Source organism: Pleurodeles waltl, chromosome 11 (genome assembly GCF_031143425.1).
Source record: "Pleurodeles waltl isolate 20211129_DDA chromosome 11, aPleWal1.hap1.20221129, whole genome shotgun sequence".
NCBI lineage: Eukaryota > Metazoa > Chordata > Amphibia > Caudata > Salamandridae > Pleurodeles > Pleurodeles waltl.
In genome coordinates, this window is record NC_090450.1 from 993,482,708 (window position 1) to 993,508,731 (window position 26,024).

At 48.0% G+C, this 26,024-nt stretch overlaps 1 protein-coding gene across 4 annotated transcripts in view; it reads right to left on the minus strand.

Annotated features, from left to right (window-relative positions):
- Nucleotides 1-26,024, minus strand: part of SFSWAP (splicing factor SWAP) — a 474,828-nt gene that overhangs the window by 359,117 nt on the left and 89,687 nt on the right. For all 4 annotated transcript variants that reach the window (XM_069215345.1, XM_069215346.1, XM_069215348.1 and 1 more), the window contains exons 9-10: nucleotides 9,191-9,322; nucleotides 8,170-8,263 (exon numbers count right to left, since the gene is read on the minus strand). In XM_069215345.1, the coding sequence (XP_069071446.1) occupies nucleotides 8,170-8,263; nucleotides 9,191-9,322 (226 nt within the window). The remainder of the gene's footprint in view (nucleotides 1-8,169; nucleotides 8,264-9,190; nucleotides 9,323-26,024) is intronic.

Here is a 26,024-nt window from a genome sequence, read left to right on the forward strand (position 1 = left end):
TTGCTTGGCCAAAGAATGGATGTGCAACAAAACATTAAGTCGCTTGCAGCGGATCAAACTGACAGCCTCCACATCAGGCCACAAATTTCACTCAACAGCCCAAATAGATTTAGTGGTAAGATGTCAAATCACAACAATAAATTGACTACTTCAGCAGCTCAGGTGTCACTGTTCAAGCTCCATTCAAAGAGGTGCACATTGTGAAGAATCTGGTGCAGGATCCTGCCCTGTTTCTGAGACGGAAGGCCCACCTGAAGCGGTAGACAGAAGGGATGGCAAATGCTCAGGCTCAATAGTGGTACCACACTCTCCTGGCCCAATCTGGAGGTATTAGGATGATCTTAACCCAGTCCTCTGTGATCCTGAGAACTTGGGGCAGGAGAGGTAGTGGTGAAAAATCATTTAGTACCCCCTTGGTGAATAATCTTGCATGGAGGAGAAGTGACCAAGTGACTTGGATTGTGATCTGTCCCTCTTTTTTTGTTCTGGGATGCAGAGTTTCATCTGCCACTTCCTGGTCACTTTTGGGCCCATCAAGAAGCATATGTTGCATGACCGAGTTATGACCAGAACCTAGAAGCCATAAGGAGACATTGTGTGGATCTGTGAACTACATACTTCCTGCCATAAAGGCAAAGTGTAAAACACGTGGCCTTGGGTGGAGACATTTCCCGGCACACTGTTATATTTCTGGAAATTTCAGGGTCTGTAAAAATGGCAGAGGTTGGGAGAAGAGGCCCAAATCTGCGTCCAAAGGCATGGAAGGAAAGGAATTGACATGTGTGCTGGGTTAGCACCTACATACAGCTCCGAGCTATTAATTCTACAGACAGTGTGTGGCTGCTGTAGAGACTGATGGTGCCACCTACTGGCACATGGAAACAACCGCTTAAAATAAAACCTGGATCCAGTCGGACGTTGGCAATACTCAAAAGGCGAGCATGCGGCACTTAGAAGTATGCACCAAAAATAGTGGCTTTGCCAATGCTTGTGGAGCCTGGACCACCTAGCGAGTATTACATTTAGAAGTTGGCTTCTGGTGTAAGAGGACGCGACTAGAACAGTACAGACCTCTGAATGGCTCGACGTGCAAACATTTTTGTATATGTGTGGTAAAGGAGGGGGCAGGGAAAAAACAGAGTAAAGCCACTGAGACGTGTTTTTTATCTAACAAGCTTCATGGAGTCCACGCTCGGTTCCTGAAGAGGCTTTTCTTAGGGTGTTTCACATCCAATTAAACTGCTCTGATTAAATCTATTTTTCTGACAACTACAGCAAATGCTTGACAAGAAGGTTCTGAGAAAAAAATGTATAATGCAGCTGACACAATGATTAATGGCTGCAGCAAACTATTTTGATCTGTTAAGGGCCTTTCTACTATCCCCAAACCACACCAGGCTATTTTCAGATCTGCTTAAGCTTTTTAGAATAAATTAACCCTTTGTTGTACAACACGCTATTAGTGAGATGATTTCTGCCCTCCTCATCCAATATAAGCACACAGCTTAAATTAGTTATTTCACCGATATTGGAGCGAGATGAAGAGAGAAAAGGGACAAAGCTCAGTGAATAAGGGATGCCAAGGAGGGGCACAACCCAGACACAGAAAGACCCACACAGGCCCCAGACACCCAATGGGGTCATCTACCTGGGAACACCACAGCCGCACCTTCTACTGAAGGATGGTCCACTGTGCGGATTAATAGAATAAGTTCTGCCAACTGGATCACCATAAGAAATAACTCAACCGTTTTCAGTAGAAGTAAAACATTTAACTGCATATCTTTCTTTCAGATATGAATATCTTAACCTAAACCACTGTCCGAATCTTACATTTGACAGCGTATTAACAAAGGTGACCTCTGTATGTCAATCATCAGTCGAATTAATGCTCAAAATTAATTTATAGTGATGCTGCTGAGACAATTAATGAGCAAATTATAAAATCGTTGTTTTATGACAGAACATCACTTAAGGGTAAGACTGCCCCCAACACAAACCTCATTTAGCTCACCTCGCTCAATGCACAGAGAGAAGATCAAGCAATCCTTTACAAAACTAACTCCACACTTTACATCAGAGGATATGTCTTCACCCAGAATCTGCTTCACTAGATAACAGCAGAAACTACAAACTGGCACACAACATGCTACATCAGGGCGTATGTAAAATGGATACCCAACAAAACTAGTCATGTTCTGGAGTTTAGAATATAACATGAATACATGTTATAATTCTTTTAAGCAGTGTGGCTATTTTGCGTAAGCTAGTATTAACTGAGTATACTGTGTTAGATTTGAGCTAATATTTTTCATGCAAATCAGTAATTCCCTGGTATAGGTGGCCCTGGCTAAACGGGCATTACCTATTTTCTGCCTGAGGTCTGAGTGTAGACTGTAAGCGTAGAGTGCGCTGCTGGCCTCCTGTCTGTTAGGAAACCAAACTGTGGGGCTTCACTCCAGCTATCACGACTGAAGATGAGGTAACTTCACTAACACAGGTTCTGGAAAGCCCCTGGGCTAATGAGGGTGCTCTAAAGATAGTGACCTGGCTTGCTAATGAGGTTTGTTCTTCTCATAGGTCAATAACTCGACACAGACCACCTCTGGAGGAGAGACGTCCTACTTCCTCCAAGTGAGGTCTCAAGCCTTGAAGGTCTCTCTTCACCGACATAGGAGCAGCAACCTTTACATCTAGACTAACTGTAAATAGCTGGACACTATGGCTGTGAGACTGGTGTGACTGACCTCGAAGACCCCCGAAAGGAAAATCAGCAGTTAGTACTAGTATTGTATCATACACGGTCTGCTTTTCTACTTGTGTTGTGTCATACGCGGTCTGCTCTTCTACTCACATTGTGTAATTCACAGTCTGCTCTTCTACTTTTATTGTGTCATATACGGTCTGCTCTTCTACTCTTATTGTGTCATAGGCAGTCTGCTCTTCTACTCTTATTGTGTCATAGGCAGTCTGCTTTTCTACTCTTATTGTGTCATAGGCAGTCTGCTCTTCTACTCACATTGTGTAATTCACAGTCTGCTCTTCTACTTTTATTGTGTCATATACGGTCTGCTCTTCTACTCTTATTGTGTCAATGGCAGTCTGCTCTTCTACTCTTATTGTGTCATAGGCAGTCTGCTTTTCTACTCTTATTGCGTTATACGCAGTCTGCTTTTCTACTCTTATTGTGGCATACGCGGTCTGCTCTTCTACTCTTATTGTGTCATAGGCAGTCTGCTTTTCTACTCTTATTGAGTCATAGGCAGTCTGCTCTTCTACTCACATTGTGTAATTCACAGTCTGCTCTTCTACTCTTATTGTGTCATTATACGGTCTGCTCTTCTACTCTTATTGTGTCATAGGCAGTCTGCTCTTCTACTCTTATTGTGTCATAGGCAGTCTGCTCTTCTACTCTTATTGTGTCATAGGCAGACTGCTCTTCGACTCGCATTGCGTTATACGCGGTCTGCTTTTCTACTCTTATTGTGGCATACGCGGTCTGCTCTTCTACTCATATTGTGTAATTCACAGTCTGCTCTTCTACTCTTATTGTGTCATACGTGGCCGGCTCTTCCACCCTTATTGTGTCATACGCGGTCGGCTCTTCCACCCTTATTGTGTCATACGCGGTCGGCTCTTCTACCCTTATTGTGTCATACGCAGTCGGCTCTTCTACCCTTATTGTGTCATACGCAGTCGGCTCTTCTACCCTTATTGTGTCATACGCAGTCGGCTCTTCTACCCTTATTGTGTCATACGCAGTCGGCTCTTCTACCCTTATTGTGTCATACGCAGTCGGCCCTTCTACCCTTATTGTGTCATACGCAGTCGGCTCTTCTACCCTTATTGTGTCATACGCAGTCGGCTCTTCTACCCTTATTGTGTCATACGCAGTCGGCTCTTCTACCCTTATTGTGTCATACGCAGTCGGCTCTTCTACCCTTATTGTGTCATACGCAGTCGGCTCTTCTACCCTTATTGTGTCATACGCAGTCGGCTCTTCTACCCTTATTGTGTCATACGCAGTCGGCTCTTCTACCCTTATTGTGTCATACGCAGTCGGCTCTTCTACCCTTATTGTGTCATACGCAGTCGGCTCTTCTACCCTTATTGTGTCATACGCAGTCGGCTCTTCTACCCTTATTGTGTCATACGCAGTCGGCTCTTCTACTCTTGTGTCATACGCAGTCGGCTCTTGTGTCATACGCAGTCTGCTCTTCTACTCTTGTGTCATACGCAGTCTGCTCTTCTACTCTTGTGTCATACGCAGTCTGCTCTTCTACTCTTGTGTCATACGCAGTCTGCTCTTCTACCCGTGTCATACGCAGTCTGCTCTTCTACTCGTGTCATACGCAGTCTGCTCTTCTACTCGTGTCATACGCAGTCTGCTCTTCTACTCGTGTCATACGCAGTCTGCTCTTCTACTCGTGTCATACGCAGTCTGCTCTTCTACTCGTGTCATACGCAGTCTGCTCTTCTACTCGTGTCATACGCAGTCTGCTCTTCTACTCGTGTCATACGCAGTCTGCTCTTCTACTCGTGTCATACGCAGTCTGCTCTTCTACCCTTATTGCGTCATACGCGGTCTGCTCTTCTACTCTTATTGCGTCATACACGGTCTGCTCTTCTACCCTTATTGTGTCATACGTGGTCGGCTCTTCTACCCTTATTGTGTCATACGCGGTCGGCTCTTCTACTCTTATTGTGTCATACGCGGTCGGCTCTTCTACCCTTATTGTGTCATACGCGGTCGGCTCTTCTACCCTTATTGTGTCATACGCGGTCGGCTCTTCTACCCTTATTGTGTCATACGCGGTCGGCTCTTCTACCCTTATTGTGTCATACGCGGTCGGCTCTTCTACCCTTATTGTGTCATACGCGGTCGGCTCTTCTACCCTTATTGTGTCATACGCGGTCGGCTCTTCTACCCTTATTGTGTCATACGCGGTCGGCTCTTCTACCCTTATTGTGTCATACGCGGTCGGCTCTTCTACCCTTATTGTGTCATACGCGGACGGCTCTTCTACCCTTATTGTGTCATACGCGGTCGGCTCTTCTACCCTTATTGTGTCATACGCGGTCGGCTCTTCTACCCTTATTGTGTCATACGCGGTCGGCTCTTCTACCCTTATTGTGTCATACGCGGTCGGCTCTTCTACCCTTATTGTGTCATACGCGGTCGGCTCTTCTACCCTCATTGTGTCATACGCGGTCGGCTCTTCTACCCTCATTGTGTCATACGCGGTCGGCTCTTCTACCCTCATTGAGTCATACGTGGTCGGCTCTTCTACCCATATTGTGTCATACGCAGTCTGCTCTTCTACTTGTGTCATACGCAGTCTGCTCTTCTACTCGTGTCATACGCAGTCTGCTCTTCTACCCTTATTGCGTCATACGCGGTCTGCTCTTCTACCCTTATTGCGTCATACACGGTCTGCTCTTCTACCCTTATTGTGTCATACGTGGTCGGCTCTTCTACCCTTATTGTGTCATACGCGGTCTGCTCTTCTACTCTTATTGTGTCATACGCGGTCGGCTCTTCTACCCTTATTGTGTCATACGCGGTCGGCTCTTCTACCCTTATTGTGTCATACGCGGTCGGCTCTTCTACCCTTATTGTGTCATACGCGGTCGGCTCTTCTACCCTTATTGTGTCATACGCGGTCGGCTCTTCTACCCTCATTGTGTCATACGCGGTCGGCTCTTCTACCCTCATTGTGTCATACGTGGTCGGCTCTTCTACTTTTATTGTGTCATACATGGTCTGCTCTTCTACCCTTATTGTGTCATACGCAGTCTGCTCTTCTACTCTTATTGTGCAATACAAGGTCGGCTCTTCTACTTTTATTGTGTCATACACGGTCGGCTCTTCTACTCTTATTGCGTCATACACGGTCTGCTCTTCTACTCTTATTGCGTCATACACGGTCTGCTCTTCTACTCTTATTGCGTCATACACGGTCTGCTCTTCTACTCTTATTGTGTCATACGCGGTCTGCTCTTCTACTCTTATTGCGTCATACACGGTCTGCTCTTCTACTCTTATTGCGTCATACGCGGTCTGCTCTTCTACTCTCATTGCGTCATACACGGCTGCTCTTCTACTCGTAATGTGTCATACACAGGCTGCTCTTTATACTCGCAAGGGTCATACTGGCCTACTCTTTTACTTGTAATGGGTCATATTTGTAGTTTATCATATGCAAACTGCTCTCGTATTACACTCTCTTTGTTCACAATCACCACACAATTTTACATATTACTATTATACACCACACAAGAACTCTTCTAATAAATTCTTACAAAATGTTAGTTCAAATTTCTTGCGGGCAATCTCTTGGGTGAAGGAAACCCACGTAAATGGCTGTGCCCCAGGGAAGTGCCACCAGCACAGAACTCACTGAGGTGCCACACACCACATGCCCTCTCCAGCAGCTACTTACGTGCAAAATCACAACAAGGACCAGAATTCAGTGCAAGTTAACTCCTGTGCACATGGAAGGGGCACAGTCCTAAGCCAGCCTTCACAAAATCCCAAAAGACTCTTACCAAGGAGCTGGCAGATGGGTGTCTGTATGCAGAAGCCTGGCACTGGTGCCTGGTCCTTCACCTACTGGCATTCCTGCACAGAGCTGGGCACTGCGTAGGGCCGGGACACATACCGCTGTTCCTTGTTTTCGGTGAAGGCCAATGGAGTCAGTGACAGTGCCATAAAACAGATTTTACATGTCACACAGCGCACATGAGCACACGAGTACCCCCTGACTCGCGTCCCTGTGAGCACAAGAGTGCATCTCATCTGGCAACTGAACACTAACCAGTTAAAAACAGACCATGAGCTCCAAATGACTTTTGTAGACAACCCAGTACAGCGCCCACAAGACAACCAAGAGAAACTAACTTCGCACAATAAGGTCTGTGGTGTGTGTGTGTGGCTTACACAACCACAAATTAAAAAGCAGGTAGTGGTTGGTGTAGTAGAGACACTGTGCATGAAGTCGAAAAGTTGTACATGTGCCTGGGAGCAGGTACCAGACCCCAGCCCTCCTCGTGCTGCTGCATTGCCCTTGCCCCTGTTCTTAAACATGTTCCTACCCCGATAACCACTTTTTGGGTGCCTTCTCCTTGCTTTTTCTCGTCCCCACTGCTTACTCCTTGCTTTTCCCTCCACGTTTTGTGTGCCCTCTCCTTGCTTTTCACTCATTCCCACTGCTTTCTCCTTGTTTTTTTACCCCCGTTTTTGTGTGCCTTCTCCTTGCATTTCCCTCATTCTCACTGCTTTCTCCTTGCTTTTCCCCTGTATTTTGAATGCCTTCTCCTTGCTTTCCCCTCATTTCCCCTGCTTTCTCCTTGCTCTACCCAGGCTTTTTTGTGTGCCTTCTTGCTTTTCCTCGTTTTTTCCTTTCTCCTTGCTTTTCCCAGGCTTTTTGTGTGCCTTCTTGCTTTTCCCCGTTTTTTACTGCATTCTAATTGCTTTTTCCCAGGCTTTTTTGTGGGCCTTCTCATTGCTTTTCCTCGTTTCCCCCCCTTCTTTGTGTGCATTATCCTTGCTTCTCCCTTGTTTTCACTGTTTTCTCCTTGTTGTTCCCTCTGTTTCTTGCGCAGGCCCCACGTGCAGCTCCTGACCATCACCTCCCTTCCGGAGTTCGGAAGGGCGCTCAAGACCTGGCTCTGGGACCTGCTGGTGCCTGGACATCCCGCCAGGTGATTGGCCGCACTTAAATCCTGATTACACATGGTAAGAGGTCAGAGCCTCACTCGATGCACCCTAGAAAACAGAGCTCGGGCTAGGCCAATGCAAGCAGCCAGTTCTGCACTCCACCCTGAAAAAACACTGACATATTCCTGCTCGTGCCATAAACGATGCAATCCTCGCGATTCTGCAGTACAAGACCTAGCAAGTGGAATGGTTACCAGGCAGCGAGCACGAGCTGACAACATGCTGCATTTCATCACTCATTTTCAGTAAACATATGTCTAGGAAGGAGCAACTGAGAAAAACCATAAAAATATAAATGAAAAAAACATTTCTATGCAAATACTGCACTTTAGAATTCAAATTTCTTCGGAGATAGGTTTTTTTTTTTACTACAAGGCTTTAAAAGCTAAAAGAAAAAAAAATGCCATTTATACGTGAACTTTTGAACCAAAGTTGTAAAGCTTCAATACCTGAGAAATGCTGCCGCCTTCTTTTTGCAAAAAGAACTGTTTCTTAAATTCGTAATACGGATTATACTCATGCCAGGGCTGGAGGAAGTCAAACCTACAGAGAAGAGAAAGGATGCGTGAAAACGTAGAACTCTTCGCCGTTACACAAGCGAGAGGAGGCGCTATAGTGGCGGCCGTGCCTTGTGAGACTCTGATGGCAGCCAGGTGGTCACCAGCGCTTCTGTGCGCCAGGCGCGTTGGTATCACGAGCTCCCTGGCGTCAGTGCCTAGAAGGCCATGAAGGCAGGAGACTTCTTCCTAGGGCGAGTCTCTCGGAAAGAAAAGCAGCTCCCGATACAAATCCCAGGCTTAGAACCGGGCAGCAGGGGGTCTCCTGGGGACCAGGACATGAGACACTTCTGGTCATCTCACTGCCTTCCCCAGCGCCCTCCTGGCCTGGAACAACCCTGCACTGCACGCACCCCGTGTGAACATTTCCAAAGCGCTCCGACGCAGTGTGAGAAGCACGCGGCGCTTTAAAAATGCATCAATAACTGACCGTCGAGTGTGTGCTTTAAACACATATCTAAGGGTCATAGGAATTATTTTTGCACCATGTGATAGAAGGTGGAAAGACCCCACAAAGACCTGCAGGGGTCAGAGTTTCATCCTACAAAAGTCAATTAAATGAGTGGGGTTGTAATCAAACCTCTATTTTAAGCATCCTAAGGAAATTCAGTTCATAGTGTGTAAACTTCAATCATTCGTAATGGTGAACATACACAACGGGGCATTTAGAGCTGAAGAGATTTACTATGCACTACTGAGAGCTGATGCGCACAAGGACGGGCCACGGAGTCCGGAGGTTGGGATTAAATGTCCCGTTTAAAGCCCATGTGAAGGAAGCGCGCGTCGGGTGAAACGGACGCTGAAGGGTTGGAATGATGGTTTCGGGGGGCGCCTGTGAATGAGTGACGGCAGGTGCACTCTAGACTGCACCGGAGACACACACAGGTACATCAAGAGACACTCGCCCCCTCACCTGGGGTCATTCTTGGCACGGACGCTGGTCTCAAACTTGATCCCGTTCCGGGAGACGTACTGCGCCAGCTTGTCGATCACAGGCTGGATGTCCGGAGGTGGGGGGATGATGGCGACCACCGGGGCCAGGGCGCTGCAGAGGAAGACACACACAAAGAGGACGTTTTAGAGACATCTGGAGCCCTCCTGTGTGCGATCAAAGGGACAGTACACAGTACGGACCCCGCCCTCCCACAGAAAACACACAACACCAGCAGCATTCCTGTGTGCGATCAAAGGGACAACACACTTGTAGGACCGACAGCGCCCCCCACAGAAAACACACATCAGCAGACTACCTGCAATCAAAGGGACAATACACATAGTACCGACCCCGCCTCCCACAGAAGACACACACCAGCAGCATTCCTGCGTGCGATCAAAGGGACATCACACTTGTAGGACTGACAGCGCCCCCCACAGAAAACACACATCAGCAGACTACCTGCAATCAAAGGGACAATACACATAGTACCGACCCCGCCTCCCACAGAAGACACACACCAGCAGCCTTCCTGCATCTGATTGAAGGGACAACACACTTGTAGGACCGACAGCGCCTCCCACAGAACCACTCATGTCACAGCACACAACTTCCATGGCAGCCACCCAACACCAGCAGTAACCGGTGGCAAGCGAAGAGCAGTTATCTGATGGGAGGAGAAACCACAACCAAGGGCCAATCGACAAATACACAATTAACATGAAACCTAGGGACTCCACTCTGCTTTGGTTATTGCTCACTGAGATCTTATTAATGTTAACTAGTACTGTGGGTGCCATCTCTCAGACTATCTGCAAGGCACTCGTAACACCCTTAGTGCCCAGAGGCGCGGTTGGGTTGAAGGAAAAGTCAGCTTTAAGCAAAATGTGAGCTAAGAGCCCAAAGTGCAGCAAATCAATAGAGAATCGGGCAGAATTCCTAGTAAGAACCTAAAGAGTCTGTCTCACCCCTAGATTTGAGGGTTTATCTAGCCAATTTCATCACAGCGGGTTTATTATTCTGAGAAGTTTGATACCAAACTTCCCAGTATTCAGTGTAGCCATTATGGAGCTGTGGAGTTCGTTTTTGACAGACTCCCAGCCCATATACTCTTATGGCTACCCTGCACTTACAATATCTAAGGTTTTGTTTAGACACTGTAGGGGCATAGTGCTCATGCACCTATGCCCTCACCTGTGGTATAGTGCACCCTGCCTTAGGGCTGTAAGGCCTGCTAGAGGGGTAACTTACCTATGCCACAGGCAGTGTGAGGTTGGCATGGCACCCTGAGGGGAGTGCCATGTCGACTTAGTCATTTTCTCCCCACCAGCACACACAAGCTGGCAAGCAGTGTGTCTGTGCTGAGTGAGGGGTCCCTAGGGTGGCATAAGACATGCTGCAGCCCTTAGAGACCTTCCCTGGCATCAGAGCCCTTGGTACCAGAGGTACCAGTTACAAGGGACTTACCTGGGTGCCAGGGTTGTGCCAATTGTGGAGACAACGGTACATTTTAAGTGAAAGAACACTGGTGCTGGGGCCTGGTTAGCAGGGTCCCAGCACTCTTCTCAGTCAAGTCAGCATCAGGCAAAAAGTAGGGGGTAACTGCAACAGGGAGCCATTTCTTTACAGATACAAATACCAACAATTATAAAATTATACACACGTTTAATGAACAAGGATCACTGAGCAAGTTTCATGGACAAGGATGACCTGATCTGATGTTCAGGTAATCTAGCTTTACAATAAAAGCAGAACTGATTTCCTACGCATGTGGAGTACATAAATTAGAAATAAGTAAACCAGCAAAAACACAAGACAAACGAATAGTGAATTTACAAATTTAAACCGTGACTCGTTATCTGTATACAAAGTCAACACGTCTATCCCTAAAACAAACCGGAGCATGAATTTGGGCTGGGATCATGGAAAGACCTGTATGAATAGGTACATAAAAGAACGGTTTCACAGTCAACGCCCAACCCCTTATTCTGGCTTGCCACTCAATAAGTAAGAGTTCTTTCCTTAGATCTAACAAGGTTTCCTCATACTGCGGAGAATGAAGAGACCAGATGGAAGGCACCAAGAGAGACTTTCAGACATCTTTATGTTAGACTCTCAAAGGACATCCTTCTGAGAGCGTCATGCTCACCTTGCTATACACCGTGGAACCAAAGTACACTAAACCCATGTCAAGAGTACAATTCACCCCTTTACACAGCTGATGCTGGTCTGTGCAGGACAAAAATTACTTACATATAGAATAACAATAGGTGAACATACAAAAAATCTATTTTATTCATTTGCATAAACATATTAAAACCATATCTCCATCACTTTTCCTAGAAACATCCCATCTCTTAATCAAAAGATAGGACAAACCAAAAGTGAAGGAAAATTGCTTGTGATAGATAGTAACCAAAGAAAGAATAACCAATATCCTAATCATCAAGAAATTGCACAGGAAATAATAAAAGCCATCGGTTATCCTTTACTGCATTGAGTCAGTTTCAAATTATCAAGGAATATAAATCTCCTTCTTATGTCCTTCTTTGGTATTGTATGCAGAAACTGTAGGAAGTTGGCTCTCTATGTGCTATTTCAAAGTAAGGAATAGCATGCACAGAGTCCAAGGGTTCCCCTTAGAGGTAAAATAGTGGTAAAAAATAGATAATACTAATGCTCTATTTTGTGGTAGTGTGGTCGAGCAGTAGGCTTATCCAAGGAGTAGTGTAAAGCATTTGTTGTACATACACATAGACAATAAATGAGGTACACACACTCAGAGACAAATCCAGCCAATAGGTTTTGTTATAGAAAAATATATTTTCTTAGTTTATTTTAAGAACCACAGGTTCAAATTTAACATGTAATATCTTGTTTGAAAGGTATTGCAGGTAAGTACATTAGGAACTTTGAATCATTTCAATTGCATGTATACTTTTCAAGTTATTCACAAATAGCTATTTCAAAAGTGGACACAGTGCAATTTTCACAGTTCCTGGGGGAGGTAAGTTTTTGTTAGTTTTACCAGGTAAGTAAGACACTTACAGGGTTCAGTTCTTGGTCCAAGGTAGCCCACCGTTGGGGGTTCAGAGCAACCCCAAAGTCACCACACCAGCAGCTCAGGGCCGGTCAGGTGCAGAGTTCAAAGTGGTGCCCAAAACGCATAGGCTTCAATGGAGAGAAGGGGGTGCCCCGGTTCCGGTCTGCTTGCAGGTAAGTACCCGCGTCTTCGGAGGGCAGACCAGGGGGGTTTTGTAGGGCACCGGGGGGGACACAAGCCCACACAGAAATTTCACCCTCAGCAGCGCGGGGGCGGCCGGGTGCAGTGTTAGAACAAGCGTCGGGTTCGCAATGTAAGTCAATGAGAGATCAAGGGATCTCTTCAGCGCTGCAGGCAGGCAAGGGGGGGCTTCCTCGGGGAAACCTCCACTTGGGCAAGGGAGAGGGACTCCTGGGGGTCACTTCTGCAGTGAAAGTCCGGTCCTTCAGGTCCTGGGGGCTGCGGGTGCAGGGTCTTTTCCAGGCGTCGGGACTTAGGTTTCAGAGAGTCGCGGTCAGGGGAAGCCTCGGGATTCCCTCTGCAGGCGGCGCTGTGGGGGCTCAGGGGGGATAGGTTTTGGTACTCACAGTCGTGGAGTAGTCCGGGGGTCCTCCCTGAGGTGTTGGTTCTCCACCAGCCGAGTCGGGGTCGCCGGGTGCAGTGTTGCAAGTCTCACGCTTCTTGCGGGGAGATTGCAGGGTCTTTAAAGCTGCTCCTCGGGAGTTTCTTGTCGTCGTCGAAGCAGGGCAGTCCTCGGAGGATTCAGAGGTCGCTGGTCCCTTTGGAAGGCGTCGCTGGAGCAGAGTTCTTTGGAAGGCAGGAGACAGGCCGGTGAGTTTCTGGAGCCAAGGCAGTTGTTGTCTTCTGGTCTTCCTCTGCAGGGGTTTTCAGCTAGGCAGTCCTTCTTGTTGTTGTTGCAGGAATCTAATTTTCTACGGTTCAGGGTAGCCCTTAAATACTAAATTTAAGGGCGTGTTTAGGTCTGGGGGGTTAGTAGCCAATGGCTACTAGCCCTGAGGGTGGGTACACCCTCTTTGTGCCTCCTCCCAAGGGGAGGGGGTCACAATCCTAACCCTATTGGGGGAATCCTCCATCTGCAAGATGGAGGATTTCTAAAAGTTAGAGTCACCTCAGCTCAGGACACCTTAGGGGCTGTCCTGACTGGCCAGTGACTCCTCCTTGTTCTCATTATTTTCTCCGGCCTTGCCGCCAAAAGTGGGGGCCGGGGCCGGAGGGGGCGGGCAACTCCACTAGCTGGAGTGTCCTGCGGTGCTGTGACAAAGGGGTGAGCCTTTGAGGCTCACCGCCAGGTGTTACAGCTTCTGCCTGGGGGAGGTGTTAGCATCTCCACCCAGTGCAGGCTTTGTTACTGGCCTCAGAGTGACAAAGGCACTCTCCCCATGAGGCCAGCAACATGTCTCTAGTGTGGCAGGCTGCTGGAACTAGTCAGCCTACACAGACAGTCGGTTAAGTTTCAGGGGGCACCTCTAAGGTGCCCTCTGGGGTGTATTTTGCAATAAAATGTACACTGGCATCAGTGTGCATTTATTGTGCTGAGAAGTTTGATACCAAACTTCCCAGTTTTCAGTGTAGCCATTATGGTGCTGTGGAGTTCGTGTTTGACAAACTCCCAGACCATATACTCTTATGGCTACCCTGCACTTACAATGTCTAAGGTTTTGTTTAGACACTGTAGGGGTACCATGCTCATGCACTGGTACCCTCACCTATGGTATAGTGCACCCTGCCTTAGGGCTGTAAGGCCTGCTAGAGGGGTGACTGACCTATACTTGCATAGGCAGTGAGAGGCTGGCATGGCACCCTGAGGGGAGTGCCATGTCGACTTACTCTGTTTGTTCTCACTACCACACACAAGCTGGCAAGCAGTGTGTCTGTGCTGAGTGAGAGGTCTCCAGGGTGGCATAAGACATGCTGCAGCCCTTAGAGACCTTCCTTGGCATCAGGGCCCTTGGTACTAGAAGTACCAGTTACAAGGGACTTATCTGGATGCCAGGGTCTGCCAATTGTGGATACAAAAGTACAGGTTAGGGAAAGAACACTGGTGCTGGGGCCTGGTTAGCAGGCCTCAGCACACTTTCAATTGTAAACATAGCATCAGCAAAGGCAAAAAGTCAGGGGGCAACCATGCCAAGGAGGCATTTCCTTACACAACCCCTCCCCCAAACGAAAGAGGATGAGACTAACCTTTCCCAAGAGAGTCTTCATTTTCTAAGTGGAAGAACCTGGAAAGGCCATCTGCATTGGCATGGGCAGTCCCAGGTCTGTGTTCCACTATAAAGTCCATTCCCTGTAGGGAGATGGACCACCTCAACAGTTTAGGATTTTCACCTTTCATTTGCATCAGCCATTTGAGAGGTCTGTGGTCAGTTTGAACTAGGAAGTGAGTCCCAAAGAGGTATGGTCTCAGCTTCTTCAGGGACCAAACCACAGCAAAGGCCTCCCTCTCAATGGCACTCCAACGCTGCTCCCTGGGGAGTAACCTCCTGCTAATGAAAGCAACAGGCTGGTCAAGGCCATCATCATTTGTTTGGGACAAAACTGCCCCTATCCCATGTTCAGAGGCATCTGTCTGCACAATGAACTGCTTAGAATAATCTGGAGCTTTTAGAACTGGTGCTGAGCACATTGCTTGTTTCAGGGTGTCAAAGGCCTGTTGGCATTCTACAGTCCAGTTCACTTTCTTGGGCATTTTCTTGGAGGTGAGTTCAGTGAGGGCTGTCACAATGGATCCATATCCCTTCACAAACCTCCTGTAATACCCAGTCAAGCCAAGGAATGCCCTGACTTGAGTCTGGCTTTTTGGAGCTACCCAGTCCAGAATAGTCTGGATCTTGGGTTGGAGTGGCTGAACTTGGCCTCCACCTACAAGGTGGCCCAAGTAAACCACAGTTCCCTGCCCTATCTGGCATTTGGATGCCTTGATAGAGAGGCCCGCAGATTGCAGAGCCTTCAAAACCTTCTTCAGGTGGACCAGGTGATCCTGCCAGGTGGAGCTAAAGACAGCAATATCATCAAGATAAGCTGTGCTAAAGGACTCCAAACCAGCAAGGACTTGATTCACCAACCTTTGGAAGGTGGCAGGGGCATTCTTTAAACCAAAGGGCATAACAGTAAACTGATAATGCCCATCAGGTGTGGAGAATGCTGTTTTCTCTTTTGCTCCAGGTGCCATTTTTATTTGCCAGTACCCTGCTGTCAAGTCAAAGGTACTTAAGAATTTGGCAGCACCTAATTTGTCTATGAGCTCATCAGCTCTAGGAATTGGATGGGCATCTGTCTTGGTGACAGAGTTGAGCCCTCTGTAGTCCACACAAAACCTCATCTCTTTCTTTCCATCTTTGGTGTGAGGTTTGGGGACTAAGACCACTGGGCTAGCCCAGGGGCTGTCAGAGCGCTCAATTACTCCCAATTCCAGCATCTTGTGGACTTCCACCTTGATGCTTTCCTTAACATGGTCAGACTGTCTAATATTTTTGTTTTTGACAGGCATGCTGTCTCCTGTGTCCACATCATGGGTACACAGGTGTGTCTGACCAGGGGTTAGGGAGAAGAGTTCAGGAAACTGTTGTAGGACTCTCCTACAATCAGCTTGCTGTTGGCCAGAGAGGGTGTCTGAGTAGATCACTCCATCTACTGAGCCATCTTTTGGGTCTGATGACAGAAGATCAGGGAGAGGTTCACTCTCTGCCTCCTGATCCTCATCTGTTACCATCAACAGATTTACATCAGCCCTGTCATGGAAGAGCTTAAGGCGGTTCACATGGATCACTCTCTTGGGGCTCCTGCTTGTGCCCAGGTCCACCAGGTAGGTGACCTGACTCTTCCTTTCTAGCACTGGGTAAAGGCCACTCCATTTGTCCTGAAGTGCCCTGGGAGCCACAGGCTCCAGAACCCAGACTTTCTGCCCTGGTTGGAACTCAACCATTGCAGCCTTTTGGTCATACCAAAACTTCTGGAGCTGTTGGCTGGCCTCAAGGTTTTTGCTTGCCTTTTCCAGGTACTCTGCCATTCTAGAGCGAAGGCCAAGTACATAGTCCACTATGTCTTGTTTAGGCTCATGAAGAGGTCTCTCCCAGCCTTCTTTAACAAGAGCAAGTGGTCCCCTTACAGGGTGGCCAAACAGAAGTTCAAAGGGTGAGAATCCTACTCCCTTCTGTGGCACCTCTCTGTAAGCGAAAACCAGACATGGCAAGAGGACATCCCATCTCCTTTTGAGCTTTTCTGGGAGCCCCATGATCATGCCTTTTAATGTCTTGTTGAATCTCTCAACTAAGCCATTAGTTTGTGGATGGTATGGTGTAGTGAATTTGTAAGTCACCCCACACTCATTCCACATGTGTTTTAGGTATGCTGACATGAAGTTGGTACCTCTGTCAGACACCACCTCCTTAGGAAAACCCACTCTGGTAAAGATACCAATGAGGGCCTTGGCTACTGCAGGGGCAGTAGTCGACCTAAGGGGAATAGCTTCAGGATACCTAGTAGCATGATCCACTACTACTAGGATATACATATTTCCTGAGGCTGTGGGAGGTTCTAGTGGACCAACTATGTCCACACCCACTCTTTCAAAGGGGACCCCCACCACTGGAAGTGGAATGAGGGGGGCCTTTGGGTGCCCACCTGTCTTACCACTGGATTGACAGGTGGGGCAGGAGAGGCAAAACTCCTTAACCTTGTGGGACATATTGGGCCAGTAGAAGTGGTTGACTAACCTCTCCCACGTCTTGGTTTGTCCCAAATGCCCAGCAAGGGGAATATCATGGGCTAAGGTCAGGATAAACTCTCTGAACGACTGAGGCACTACCACTCTCCTAGTGGCACCAGGTTTGGGGTCTCTGGCCTCAGTGTACAGGAGTCCATCTTCCCAATAGACCCTATGTGTTCCATTTTTCTTGCCCTTGGACTCTTCAGCAGCTTGCTGCCTAAGGCCTTCAAGAGAGGGACAGGTTTCTTGTCCCTTACACAGCTCCTCCCTTGAGGGTCCCCCTGGGCCAAAGAGCTCAACCTGATAAGGTTCAAGCTCCAAAGGCTCAGTTCCCTCAGAGGGCAGAACTTCTTCCTGAGAAGAGAGGTTCTCTTTTTCTGACTGTGTTGCAGTTGGTTTCCCAACTGACTTTCCTTTTCTCTTGGTAGGCTGGGCCATTTTTCCAGACTCCAGCTCTACTTTTTCACCCTGTGCCTTGCATTGTGCTCTTGTTTTTACACACACCAGTTCAGGGATACCCAGCATGGCTGCATGGGTTTTTAGTTCTACCTCAGCCCATGCTGAGGACTCCAGGTCATTTCCAAGCAGACAGTCTACTGGGATGTTTGAGGAGACCACCACCTGTTTCAGGCCATTGACCCCTCCCCATTCTAAAGTTACCATTGCCATGGGATGTGCTTTAGTCTGATTGTCAGCGTTGGTGACTGTATACGTTTTTCCAGTCAGGTATTGGCCAGGGGAAACCAGTTTCTCTGTCACCATGGTGACACTGGCACCTGTATCCCTCAGGCCCTCTACACTTGTCCCGCCCTCTACACTTGTCCCATTAATAAAGAGCTGCTGCCTGTATTTTTGCATGTTAGGCGGCCAGGCAGCTAGTGTGGCTAAATCCACCCCACCCTCAGAGACTAGAGTAGCTTCAGTGTGGACCCTGATTTGCTCTGGGCACACTGTTGATCCCACTTGGAGACTAGCCATTCCAGTGTTACCTGGATTGGAGTTTGGAGTGGAACCTTTCTTGGGACAGGCCTTGTCTCCAGTTTGGTGTCCAGACTGACTACAGTTTCGACACCAGGTCTTTTTGGGATCAAAGTTTTTACCCTTGTACCCAGGATTGTTTTGTGAAGAGGCTCTGGGCCCACCCTCCTGTGCAGGTTGTTGGGGGCCTGTAGAAGACTCTTTACTATTTTTATTTTTGGCTGTCTCACCACCTTTCCCCTGGGGATGTTATGTGACCCCTTTCTTTTGGTCACCCCCTGTGGAAGTTTTGGACACCCTAGTCTTGACCCAATGGTCCGCCTTCTTTCCCAATTCTTGGGGAGAAATTGGTCCTAGGTCTACCAGATGCTGATGCAGTTTATCATTGAAACAATTACTTAACAGGTGTTCTTTCACAAATAAATTGTACAGCCCATCATAATTACTTACACCACTGCCTTGAATCCAACCATCTAGTGTTTTTACTGAGTAGTCTACAAAGTCAACCCAGGTCTGGCTCGAGGATTTTTGAGCCCCCCTGAATCTAATCCTATACTCCTCAGTGGAGAATCCAAAGCCCTCAATCAGGGTACCCTTCATGAGGTCATAAGATTCTGCATCTTTTCCAGAGAGTGTGAGGAGTCTATCCCTACACTTTCCTGTGAACATTTCCCAAAGGAGAGCACCCCAGTGAGATTTGTTCACTTTTCTGGTTACACAAGCCCTCTCAAAAGCTGTGAACCATTTGGTGATGTCATCACCATCTTCATATTTAGTTACAATCCCTTTAGGGATTTTCAACATGTCAGGAGAATCTCTGACCCTATTTATGTTGCTGCCACCATTGATGGGTCCTAGGCCCATCTCTTCCCTTTCCCTTTCTATGGCTAGGATCTGTCTTTCCAAAGCCAATCTTTTGGCCATCCTGGCTAACTGGATGTCCTCTTCACTGGAGTTATCCTCAGTGATTTCAGAGTTGTTGGTCCCTCCTGTGAGGGAACCAGCATCTCTGACTATTATGTGTGGAGTCAGGGCTTGAGAAGCCCTGCTCTCCCTAAGTAGGACTGGAGGGGGGGAATTTCCCTCCAAGTCACTATCTTCATCCTCTGTGTTGCCATCCTCAGAGGGGTTGGCCTTTTCAAACTCTGCCAAAAGTTCCTGGAGCTGTACTTTGGTAGGTTTGGGGCCCATTGCTATTTTCTTTAGTTTACAGAGTGACCTTAGCTCTCTCATCTGTAGATGGAGGTAAGGTGTGGTGTCGAGTTCCACCACATTCACATCTGTGCTAGACATTTTGCTTCTAAAAGTTGGAATACTTTTTAAGAATCTAAAACTGGTTCTAGAATCTAATTCAAACTTTTACAAACTTTTAAACTCTAAAAGAAATGCTAAACAGGATCTAACACAAGGCCCTAGCAGGTCTTTTAAGAATTTAGAAAACTTTTCAAATTGCAAAAATCAATTTCTAATGACAATTTTGGAATTTGTCGTGTGATCAGGTATTGGCTGAGTAGTCCAGCAAATGCAAAGTCTTGTACCCCACCGCTGATCCACCAATGTAGGAAGTTGGCTCTGTATGTGCTATTTCAAAGTAAGGAATAGCATGCACAGAGTCCAAGGGTTCCCCTTAGAGGTAAAATAGTGGTAAAAAATAGATAATACTAATGCTCTATTTTGTGGTAGTGTGGTCGAGCAGTAGGCTTATCCAAGGAGTAGTGTTAAGCATTTGTTGTACATACACATAGACAATAAATGAGGTACACACTCTCAGAGACAAATCCAGCCAATAGGTTTTGTTATAGAAAAATATATTTTCTTAGTTTATTTTAAGAACCACAGGTTCAAATTTAACATGTAATATCTTGTTTGAAAGGTATTGCAGGTAAGTACATTAGGAACTTTGAATCATTTCAATTGCATGTATACTTTTCAAGTTATTCACAAATAGCTATTTCAAAAGTGGACACAGTGCAATTTTCACAGTTCCTGGGGGAGGTAAGTTTTTGTTAGTTTTACCAGGTAAGTAAGACACTTACAGGGTTCAGTTCTTGGTCCAAGGTAGCCCACCGTGGGGGGTTCAGAGCAACCCCAAAGTCACCACATCAGCAGCTCAGGGCCGGTCAAGTGCAGAGTTCAAAGTGGTGCCCAAAACGCATAGGCTTCAATGGAGAGAAGGGGGTGCCCCGGTTCCGGTCTGCTTGCAGGTAAGTACCCGCGTCTTCGGAGGGCAGACCAGGGGGGTTTTGTAGGGCACCGGGGGGGACAAGCCCACACAGAAATTTCACCCTCAGCGGCGCGGGGGCGGCCGGGTGCAGTGTTAGAAAAAGCGTCGGGTTCGCAATGTAAGTCAATGAGAGATCAAGGGATCTCTTCAGCGCTGCAGGCAGGCAAGGGGGGGCTTTCTCGGGGAAACCTCCACTTGGGCAAGGGAGAGGGACTCCTGGGGGTCACTTCTGCAGTGAAAGTCCGGTCCTTCAGGTCCTGGGGGCTGCGGGTGCAGGGTCTTTTCCAGGCGTCGGGACTTAGGTTTCAGAGAGTCGCGGTCAGGGGAAGCCTCGGGATTCCCTCTGCAGGCGGCGCTGTGAGGGCTCAGGGGGGACAAGTTTTGGTACTCACCGTCGTGGAGTAGTCCGGGGGTCCTCCCTGAGGTGTTGGTTCTCCACCAGCCGAGTCGGGGTCGCCGGGTGCAGTGTTGCAAGTCTCACGCTTCTTGCGGGGAGATTGCAGGGTCTTTAAAGCTGCTCCTTTGGATAAAGTTGCAGTCTTTTTGGAGCAGGTCCGCTGTCCTCGGGAGTTTCTTGTCGTCGTCGAAGCAGGGCAGTCCTCAGAGGATTCAGAGGTCGCTGGTCCCTTTGGAAGGCGTCGCTGGAGCAGAGTTCTTTGGAAGGCAGGAGACAGGCCGGTGAGTTTCTGGAGCCAAGGCAGTTGTTGTCTTCTGGTCTTCCTCTGCAGGGGTTTTCAGCTAGGCAGTCCTTCTTGTTGTTGTTGCAGGAATCTAATTTTCTATGGTTCAGGGTAGCCCTTAAATACTAAATTTAAGGGCGTGTTTAGGTCTGGGGGGTTAGTAGCCAATGGCTACTAGCCCTGAGGGTGGGTACACCCTCTTTGTGCCTCCTCCCAAGGGGAGGGGGTCACAATCCTAACCCTATTGGGGGAATCCTCCATCTGCAAGATGGAGGATTTCTAAAAGTTAGAGTCACCTCAGCTCAGGACACCTTAGGGGCTGTCCTGACTGGCCAGTGACTCCTCCTTGTTGTTCTCATTATTTTCTCCGGCCTTGCCGCCAAAAGTGGGGGCCGGGGCCGGAGGGGGCGGGCAACTCCACTAGCTGGAGTGTCCTGCGGTTCTGTGACAAAGGGGTGAGCCTTTGAGGCTCACCGCCAGGTGTTACAGCTCCTGCCTGGGGGAGGTGTTAGCATCTCCACCCAGTGCAGGCTTTGTTACTGGCCTCAGAGTGACAAAGGCACTCTCCCCATGGGGCCAGCAACATGTCTCTAGTGTGGCAGGCTGCTGGAACTAGTCAGCCTACACAGACAGTCGGTTAAGTTTCAGGGGGCACCTCTAAGGTGCCCTCTGGGGTGTATTTTGCAATAAAATGTACACTGGCATCAGTGTGCATTTATTGTGCTGAGAAGTTTGATACCAAACTTCCCAGTTTTCAGTGTAGCCATTATGGTGCTGTGGAGTTCGTGTTTGACAAACTCCCAGACCATATACTCTTATGGCTACCCTGCACTTACAATGTCTAAGGTTTTGTTTAGACACTGTAGGGGTACCATGCCCATGCACTGGTACCCTCACCTATGGTATAGTGCACCCTGCCTTAGGGCTGTAAGGCCTGCTAGAGGGGTGACTGACCTATACTTGCATAGGCAGTGAGAGGCTGGCATGGCACCCTGAGGGGAGTGCCATGTCGACTTACTCGTTTTGTTCTCACTAGCACACACAAGCTGGCAAGCAGTGTGTCTGTGCTGAGTGAGAGGTCTCCAGGGTGGCATAAGACATGCTGCAGCCCTTAGAGACCTTCCTTGGCATCAGGGCCCTTTGTACTAGAAGTACCAGTTACAAGGGACTTATCTGGATGCCAGGGTCTGCCAATTGTGGATACAAAAGTACAGGTTAGGGAAAGAACACTGGTGCTGGGGCCTGGTTAGCAGGCCTCAGCACACTTTCAATTGTAAACATAGCATCAGCAAAGGCAAAAAGTCAGGGGGCAACCATGCCAAGGAGGCATTTCCTTACAGAAACCAATACCGAAAGGAAAATACACGCCGACGTTTCGACCCCTCTCTATCCTGTGCCAAATCGCTTTGTCTTCTTTACGGAAACATATCCGATGATTACAGAAACAAACCGTTTGTTTCTGTAATCATCGGATACGTTTCCGTAAAGAAGACACACAGTTATATCGAGATTGGTTTGAAGGACTGCTTTGGAGTGGTGTTTATGGAAGAATTTTGAAACAAATATCAACAGATTCAATTGCCTGACAAGTAGGAATACTGAATATGTGAAGGTGTTAAAAGATAAGTTTAGGGGACTCCCATCAGTTAGTCCTGAAGAAGATCCATTGTGGTGCAGCGACTTGGCACAGGATAGAGAGGGGTCGAAACGTCGGCGTATATTTTCCAGTCGGGATTGGTTTCGGCATACAATACCAAAGAAGGACATAAGAAGGAGATTTATATTCCTTGATAATTTCAAACTGACTGTAGGAAGTTGGCTCTGTATGCACTATTTCAAAGTGAGGAATAGTATGCACAGAGTCCAAGGGTTCCCCTTAGAGGTAAGATAGTGGCAAAAAGAGATAATACTAATGCTCTATTTTGTGGTAGTGTGGTCGAGCAGTAGGCTTATCCAAGGAGTAGTGTTAAGCATTTGTTGTACATACACATAGACAATAAATGAGGTACACACACTCAGAGACAAATCCAGCCAATAGGTTTTTATATAGAAAAATATCTTTTCTTAGTTTATTTTAAGAACCACAGGTTCAAATTCTACATGTAATATCTCATTCGAAAGGTATTGCAGGTAAGTACTTTAGGAACTTCAAATCATCAAAATTGCATGTATACTTTTCAAGTTATTGACAAATAGCTGTTTTAAAAGTGGACACTTAGTGCAATTTTCACAGTTCCTAGGGGAGGTAAGTTTTTGTTAGTTTTACCAGGTAAGTAAGACACTTACAGGGCTTAGTTCTTGGTCCAAGGTAGCCCACCGTTGGGGGTTCAGAGCAACCCCAAAGTCACCACACCAGCAGCTCAGGGCCGGTCAGGTGCAGAGTTCAAAGTGGTGCCCAAAACGCATAGGCTAGAATGGAGAGAAGGGGGTGCCCCGGTTCCGGTCTGCTTGCAGGTAAGTACCCGCGTCTTCGGAGGGCAGACCAGGGGGGTTTTGTAGGGCACCGGGGGGGACACAAGCCCACACAGAAATTTCACCCTCAGCAGCGCGGGGGCGGCCGGGTGCAGTGTAGAAACAGGCGTCGGGTTCGCAATGTTAGTCTATGAGAGATCTCGGGATCTCTTCAGCGCTGCAGGCAGGCAAGGGGGGGATTCCTCGGGGAAACCTCCTCTTGGGCAAGGGAGAGGGACTCCTGGGGGTCACTTCTCCAGTGAAAGTCCGGTCCTTCAGGTCCTGGGGGCTGCGGGTGCAGGGTCTCTCCCAGGCGTCGGGACTTTAGGTTCAAAGAGTCGCGGTCAGGGGAAGCCTCGGGATTCCCTCTGCAGGCGGCGCTGTGGGGGCTCAGGGGGGACAGGTTTTGGTACTCACAGTCTTAGAGTAGTCCTGGGGTCCCTCCTGAGGTGTTGGATCGCCACCAGCCGAGTCGGGGTCGCCGGGTGCAGTGTTGCAAGTCTCACGCTTCTTGCGGGGAGCTTGCAGGGTTCTTTAAAGCTGCTGGAAACAAAGTTGCAGCTTTTCTTGGAGCAGGTCCGCTGTCCTCGGGAGTTTCTTGTCTTTTCGAAGCAGGGGCAGTCCTCAGAGGATGTCGAGGTCGCTGGTCCCTTTGGAAGGCGTCGCTGGAGCAGGGTCTTTGGAAGGCAGGAGACAGGCCGGTGAGTTTCTGGAGCCAAGGCAGTTGTCGTCTTCTGGTCTTCCGCTGCAGGGGTTTTCAGCTGGGCAGTCCTTCTTCTTGTAGTTGCAGGAATCTAATTTTCTAGGGTTCAGGGTAGCCCTTAAATACTAAATTTAAGGGCGTGTTTAGGTCTGGGGGGTTAGTAGCCAATGGCTACTAGCCCTGAGGGTGGGTACACCCTCTTTGTGCCTCCTCCCAAGGGGAGGGGGTCACAATCCTAACCCTATTGGGGGAATCCTCCATCTGCAAGATGGAGGATTTCTAAAAGTTAGAGTCACTTCAGCTCAGGACACCTTAGGGGCTGTCCTGACTGGCCAGTGACTCCTCCTTGTTTTTCTCATTATTTTCTCCGGCCTTGCCGCCAAAAGTGGGGCCTGGCCGGAGGGGGCGGGCAACTCCACTAGCTGGAGTGTCCTGCTGGGTTGGCACAAAGGAGGTGAGCCTTTGAGGCTCACCGCCAGGTGTGACAATTCCTGCCTGGGAGAGGTGTTAGCATCTCCACCCAGTGCAGGCTTTGTTACTGGCCTCAGAGTGACAAAGGCACTCTCCCCATGGGGCCAGCAACATGTCTCGGTTTGTGGCAGGCTGCTAAAACTAGTCAGCCTTCACAGATAGTCGGTTAAGTTTCAGGGGGCACCTCTAAGGTGCCCTCTGTGGTGTATTTTACAATAAAATGTACACTGGCATCAGTGTGCATTTATTGTGCTGAGAAGTTTGATACCAAACTTCCCAGTTTTCAGTGTAGCCATTATGGTGCTGTGGAGTTCGTGTTTGACGAACTCCCAGACCATATACTCTTATGGCTACCCTGCACTTACAATGTCTAAGGTTTTGTTTAGACACTGTAGGGGTACCATGCTCATGCACTGGTACCCTCACCTATGGTATAGTGCACCCTGCCTTAGGGCTGTAAGGCCTGCTAGAGGAGTGTCTTACCTATACTGCATAGGCAGTGAGAGGCTGGCATGGCACCCTGAGGGGAGTGCCATGTCGACTTACTCGTTTTGTCCTCACTAGCACACACAAGCTGGCAAGCAGTGTGTCTGTGCTGAGTGAGAGGTCTCCAGGGTGGCATAAGACATGCTGCAGCCCTTAGAGACCTTCCTTGGCATCAGGGCCCTTGGTACTAGAAGTACCAGTTACAAGGGACTTATCTGGATGCCAGGGTCTGCCAATTGTGGATACAAAAGTACAGGTTAGGGAAAGAACACTGGTGCTGGGGCCTGGTTAGCAGGCCTCAGCACACTTTCAATTGTAAACATAGCATCAGCAAAGGCAAAAAGTCAGGGGGCAACCATGCCAAGGAGGCATTTCCTTACACTGACTCAATGCAGTAAAAGGATAACCGACTGCTTTTATTATTTCTATGCAATTTTTTTATGATTAGGATATTGGTTATTCTTTCTTTGGTTACTATCTATCACAAGCACTTTTTCTTCACTTTTGGTTTGTCCTTCTGTCTTGATTAAGAGATTGGATGTTTCTAGGAAAAAAGATGGAGATATGGTTTTAATATTTTTATGCAAATGAATAAAATAGATTTTTTGTATGTTCACCTATTGTTATTGTATATGTAAATAATTTTTGTCTCCCTATAAGGGCATTGTAGTCTTTGACAATTGTTTTCCACCCAGCCCTTTGGGTTTATGGGTTACCCTCTGTGGTTGATGAGTGGTCTGTGCGGGAAGCACTGGAGATATTACTACAGTGGGCAGTTGTCCACTGCATAAAAAAAGAAAACAAATTGGCACCTTGTGCCCTAGTACCTAACCCGCTGAGGATACACAACATCCTCCACAGACATGTGAGGAGGCCCATATTCTCTGGCTTGCTGCACACTGTGGCTCTGGCCAGGACTCCCTCATATGCGGAGACCATTCTAAGGCCAGATCCTTGCCCCAGCCCACACCTGCACAAGGAGAGCCAGCTCTCGATGTTCCTGCATTATTCCTCACTTGGCAAATCACCTAAAAGTTCTATCAGGCAG